This window comes from Vicia villosa, linkage group LG1 (genome assembly GCF_029867415.1).
Source record: "Vicia villosa cultivar HV-30 ecotype Madison, WI linkage group LG1, Vvil1.0, whole genome shotgun sequence".
In the NCBI taxonomy this organism is placed as follows: Eukaryota; Viridiplantae; Streptophyta; class Magnoliopsida; order Fabales; family Fabaceae; genus Vicia; species Vicia villosa.
The window spans coordinates 102,938,241-102,944,257 of record NC_081180.1 but is presented as its reverse complement, the minus strand read 5'-3'; the positions used below and the strand labels follow the sequence as shown (position 1 = coordinate 102,944,257).

Here is a 6,017-nt window from a genome sequence, read left to right as displayed (position 1 = left end):
TTACTCATTCACTACACTGAATTCTCAAGTGCAATCAACTTCTCCTTGTATGAGGTTAATACAATTTTCTTAGATATAATAATTTTACTTTCTTCCTTGTGATTTTTGTTTATATAATTAATGCAAACAATTTTTACTCTAACAAAATAGAGACTTCAACAAGACAACAAATTAGCTAGCACACTAATTTCTATTTTTTTCATTAACAAAACAATATATATGCGTGTGTGTTGAATGAGTTACCAATTGATTATTTTATCCAGATTAAGAAAAATGTATAAATGAAAGAGAGAGAAAAATTCTTTTTATAAAAGTACTCTTTATCAGGTAGTAGTACATTCAAAATTACGATCAGTGCATTGTAGAATATATTAAATCAAGATTGATGAAAATGATATTAATTAGATAGTACAATTGAAAAAAATTAATATTATCTTAGAAATAAAAAAGGATCATTAGTTTTGGAACAAATAGTTTTTGCAAATGAGTCACTCATTATGTGACGGAGGGAGTACTAAATAAAATCAACCATATCTTTTTAAGGTCCAGATTTTGGAACACCATCACATTGTGTCCCTTATTGAAATCTTTAACTTTCTGGGATTTATCTCACATAGGAGGCAAATCGTTTGATAGCTCAACCGCAGTCAATTCCTAGAAATCCTCTAGGATCCCTAGCACTTCATCTGGAATTATTGTTTCCTCCTTTACAACACTCATCAGCCCTTTACTCACCACTTGAAAAAAAATCCAGTTACTTTAACAATCTTATCAAGCTCCTTTTTATTCTGTGTCATCACTAAGAAACTAGACTTCTTTCCTCCTGAATTCTTATCAAAGTGAAAAATAGGAACCATAGCAGTTTTATGCGTGCCCCATGTAAACATCATCATGTTATCCCATCCTCGATAAATGATATCATTTTCAAACTGTCAAACTCTACCAAGGAAAATATGAGAAACATCTATAACAATAACATCATAAAATACCTCTTCTTTGTAATGCTTTACGATAAAGATAGGAACTCTGCAGGCTAGTGTTACTCAAATTTGAGAGCCCTCGTTTACCCAACCGAGGGTGTATGGCTTCTCATGGGGTTTGTGGATAATTTCAAATAATTTACCAATTTTTGTGAGACCAGATTCTCCATGCTGCCAGTATCCACAATCAAATTACAAACCTTATTCTTGATAAAACAATGTGTTTAAAACAAATTCTTGCGTTGCTCTTCATATTTGGATGTTAGTAAAATTCTCAGCAACATAAAATTTACACTCTCATCAAATTTTTCCTCTGCAAAATCAACCCCTACATATTCATCATTCTCAACTATATGCCATACTTTTTCCTCTTCCATTTCTTCTACAGCACCAACAACTCTCTTTGTTAGACAAACATTTGATCAATGATCTCTTCCATTACAATGATAACACATGTCTCTTGTATGTTTAGCTTATGGGCTATTCTTCCTCTAGACTGGTGTTTTACCCTACTGGACAATGCTAAAGCTGCTAGCTCCCTTCTTCTCAAGGTTGGAATCTCTGGTTGCTACACTCTTTTTTTGTCGCATACTGATTTAAAGTTATTCTAGGGAGAATACCTAATAGGTGATAAATTTTGAGGGGATTTCTCCATCAATTTTGCCTTAAGAGCTAGAATGGATGCCTCAATCACGATCCATATTGTCTGTAAACCCATATTCTCCAGCAAGGACTTCTTTAAGCCATGATGTATCGAGCAAATTTTTGGCTCTATGATTTTACCAATTCATTATGCTCAGAGAAACGCAAGAACTCAATTGTGTATTCTGTTACAGTTCTCTTTCCTTGAACACACTCAATATACATCTTGTAAAAGATCTACTCATAACCCTTTGGTAACCGCTCCAACATCAATTGCTTCATTCTTCGCCAAGATATGACTGACGCTTCTCATTGTCTCTGCCTCTGAACAACAAGCTTATCCCACTAGACACCAGGATTACACTTTAGCCTGATCGCCATCATCTTTACTTACTTGTTCTTAGGGACACCCATAACGTCGAAGAACCTATCGATGTCGATCTATCAATCCAAAAAATCCTCGACTCTCTTTGTTCTATAGATTAATGGAATATCACTATTCACTTTATAATCATAGTTATGTCGATTCTCATGATTAACTACCTCTTCCTCGTAGGATTCTGTTCTGGACTAGGCCGACGCATGGCCCAAACTCTACGAGAGGCCCAAATTTAGCCTGACCCAAGAGAAGGCCCAATCTAGCTCCTCGTCACCATGGCTTGCACCTGCCCGTACACTGAGCATGCGCCACACTAGGTTTAACCCGGCGAGTGCGCAAGACCCTCGGGAAGGATTATGGGCCGAGCACGACTTCCTTCAAGGTCTCGAGCAGGCACTCCCTGCGAGCACCTCCATCTACCCCTTTTTCTGAGGACCCTCATCCTCGTAGGGTTTCTTCACTTCCAAACCCCCGAATAAAGCGGAGTCCACGCATTCCCTAAAAGACTGTGTCTCCCCTTAAACTTCGGAGTGGTTGACCCAGGATGGAGACCTCGTGTCGGTCTCCACTATACATGTAGAATCCTGGCAGTCTCCGAATTGGGCCTGGGTCGCTAGGAGGAGGGTCCTCGGAGAAAGGGGTAATTGGTTAATGATGTATAAAATGTTGGTTAATAAAGTGATGAAGTTGGTTAATAAACGCCCAGATATTAAAAATAATTTAGTAAAACAAAGTTGGTTAATGAAGCGTAAAATATTGGTTATTGTAGTTATGAAGTTGGTTAATAAGCACTTAGATATTAAAAATAATTTAGTAGTAAAATAAAGTTGGCTAATGAAATATAGAATGTTGGTTAATGAAGTGATGAAGTTGGTTAATCATACAATTTTTATATCAATCTTCTCTAATTCAAAAAAAATTGTTATTTTTGTAATAAAAACACTGTTCACCATATTGGTGAACAGTAAATACAGTGTAGTGTATATTTTGGGTGTAAGAATAACATTTAGAATAACTTCATTTCGAATAAATCTTTTCTAAAATAAAATGTTGGATTGAAACATACTATCTTATAGATCATACCTATAAAGTTTGAGATTAATCTATAATGATTTACTATGTCATTGAAATACATCAAAATTAATGTTATATGAAAGTTCATTTTGACGTTAATCTTTGAATATTTTGATCGTACGGTAAATCATTATAGATTAATCTCAAACTTTATAGATATGATCTATATGATATAATGTTTCAATCTAATGGTTGATTTTAAAAAATATTTATCCGATGTGAAGTTATTAGCGGGTGTAACTCGTGGTATAACTCTTCGGGTGTAATTTGATCTCTCCTCAAACTATATATATAAAACTAGACAATTTCTCATCCCACCACATGACCTTCTTACGCACCATCAAATTGACAAAACCTCCCTCGTGCTTCCGTAGATGTACCTTCGGAAGCACCCCTTTTTTTGTTTAACGACGTTTTATTCCGTAGATGCGCTTACGGAACTCTCCTGTATATGTATCTACAGAAATGTTTGACGTTATAACTCGTGCCAGACTTTTCCCCTCCCTCATTCTCTTCATTTCAAACGTTTATCTCTCAAACTCTCTAAACCCCAAACACTCTCAAACTCTCAGACACTCGACCTACATTGTCAACATCAAGTATCAAGACATTCCATCAAATTCAAATTGTTATTTAATTGGTAAGTTTTCGATATTTTGACTTATTTTAGAGTATTTTGAAATCGAATTAGAATATGATATTTAGGTGTAGAAATGATTGGATAGGATTAGAGATACTGTTTAGAGACAATGTAGGTACTATTTATGGTTTATTTTGGACGATCAAGCAAAACAAATGAGGTTTTTGGATGACTGAACAGGGCAGTTGTGCCATTGTTGCGTTTCTGAGCTTCAGGGGCTTTCGTAGATGCACCTACAGAAGAGATTCAGTAGGTGCATCTACGGAAGCACCATACATTTTGAAACTAAGGTGCTTCCGTACATGCACCTACAGAAAGAGTATTTTTTTTATTTCTTGTGTTATTTATAAATCATTATTTATGTATGAATACATATTAGCTAAGTAGATGTTATCACAATGAAGAAATTATGACTCACAGTCTGGATAGAGATATACATGGGAGGACTGCACAGCACGCATTCATGTGGTGTGAATGGGCGCGTGTAGTATCTCAGGTGACTGATGGAGCTGTTGTTCCACCTGATACACCCGCTCCAGCCGGTTCTTCAACATCTGTCCCAGTTAAGGGGATCTCTACGCCTGGTCAAGTTGATACACCTGCTCCAGCCGGGCCTTCTCCATCTATTCTAGTTGAGGGGCCTTCCCCGTCTACTACTACCACTTCACAGAGGCCCCGTGATGATGCTGAGGGTTCCTCATAGATGCCACCCCCTTGCAGACATCGTCGTGGCACTTCTTTTACTTCTACTCTTGTGTCTGTGCCAATGACGGGAGATACAGGATCTGTTGTGCCACTTTCGGCGGGACACGAGGATGAGTCGGTGCCAGAGCCAATCTAGTACCCTGGGGGTCCTATAGGCGCATCCCTTTTGACAGGGTATGTCGATCATGCAACTAGGCGTATATGGGATGGAGAGGTAAATTTTCTTTGTTAATTACTTTTTTTTCACCAGTTTCTGAATTTGCTTACTAATAATTGTGTTTATTTTTTAAAAAAATTTCAGGATAGAGATCTGCAGAGGTTCTACAACCAAGGCCGGAAGATTGCGGGACTTGTGCAGCCTGACGAGTCATGGTTCTATGATGTACTAGCAACTTCTGGCCTGAGGGACCTCTGTCAGGTGGGCTACACAATAATACATAATGAGATGCTGATGGAATTTGCGGAGAGATGGCATCCAGAGACCTCCTCATTTTATCTTCCTCACAACGAGATTACCATCACTCTAGATGATGTGGCATGCCTCATGCATCTACCTATCAGGGGTACCCTATTTGGTTACGATAGGCTGACGAAAGAGGAAGCGATGGAGATGCTGATTGCTGAGCTGGGGTGCGATCCGGATGACACACTTGAGGAGGTGGAGAGTACCCGCGGGGCGCATGTGAGGTTTCACACTTTGCAGAGAATATATGACACGGAGCTTCTTGTGGCACATCAGGATGCTAGCGACGAGGTGGAGGCAGATATACACAGAGAACGGGCGCTGAGATGTTACTTCCTATATTTGATAGGCACTAGCTCTTTGTGGACACGAGCTCGACGTACACAGACGTTGTCTACCTGACGTACTTATCGGATCTAACACATATCCTTGAGTACAACTAGGGAGTGGTTGTACTAGCGTACAATTACTACAGACTGGGAGAGGGATGCCTGTGGAAGGCAAGGACGGTGGCAGACAATTGTACCTTTTTAGTGGTACTAATCTTATCCCTTCTACTTATTATATATTTGTGATAGTAAATTAAAATAATAGTGTTTTTTTCAGGCTTGGATACTACAACACTTTCCAGACATTATTGGCTAGGGAGAGGTGCCGACCTACACTGAGCTCAAGCCGCGTGCCAGTAGATTCAGCCCCCGTAGAGGGAACCAGGAGCCTCTATCTTACAGGCGCGGACTTGATCACATTCTTGCCGAGGACGTACGTTATGATTGCTATGCTGAGCACCGAGAGACGGTTCCCTTTGATGAGATAGCTTTGTATTCTGGATGGTTGGCCGCCGGCTCGACCATTCTTGTACGATACCTTCCGGAGCGCGTTATGCGTTAGTTTGGCTACGCACAGACGATACCTCGCGACCCTATAGTCTCCGCTCCTATCACAATGACCCGTCGGCGGTTAGATGAGGTCTTTGCAGACTAGGAGCATCACATGGTTCCTGAGGAGGCTCGGGTGACGAGAGTAGAGAGCGATTGGAGCTGCGTCGAGGGGTACATCATCTGGTACTACGGGGTGTCACACCCGTACATGCTGGCCGCTGCACCCGGAGATCCGCCCAAACCAGCTCACGAG

The 6,017-nt window shown here is 39.7% G+C and overlaps 1 protein-coding gene across 1 annotated transcript; it reads left to right on the top strand.

Annotated features, from left to right (window-relative positions):
* The first annotated feature begins 4,124 nt into the window (after positions 1-4,124).
* On the top strand, positions 4,125-5,774 carry LOC131650492 (uncharacterized). Its single transcript, XM_058920201.1, has 5 exons — positions 4,125-4,407; positions 4,594-4,634; positions 4,722-5,211; positions 5,327-5,460; positions 5,529-5,774. Exons 1-5 carry the CDS (start codon positions 4,125-4,127, stop codon positions 5,772-5,774), a joined length of 1,194 nt encoding a protein of 397 aa, XP_058776184.1.
* Positions 5,775-6,017: the final 243 nt, after the last annotated feature.

Bases quoted from the DNA above. Each gene is read 5' to 3' on its own strand.
- LOC131650492 (XM_058920201.1), top strand. From the start codon at position 4,125: ATGACTCACAGTCTGGATAGAGATATACATGGGAGGACTGCACAGCAC. The intron at 4,408-4,593 runs GTTCCTCATAGA...CCCTTTTGACAG, and splicing joins GCCCCGTGATGATGCTGAGG to GGTATGTCGATCATGCAACT. The intron at 4,635-4,721 runs GTAAATTTTCTT...AAAAAATTTCAG, and splicing joins GGCGTATATGGGATGGAGAG to GATAGAGATCTGCAGAGGTT.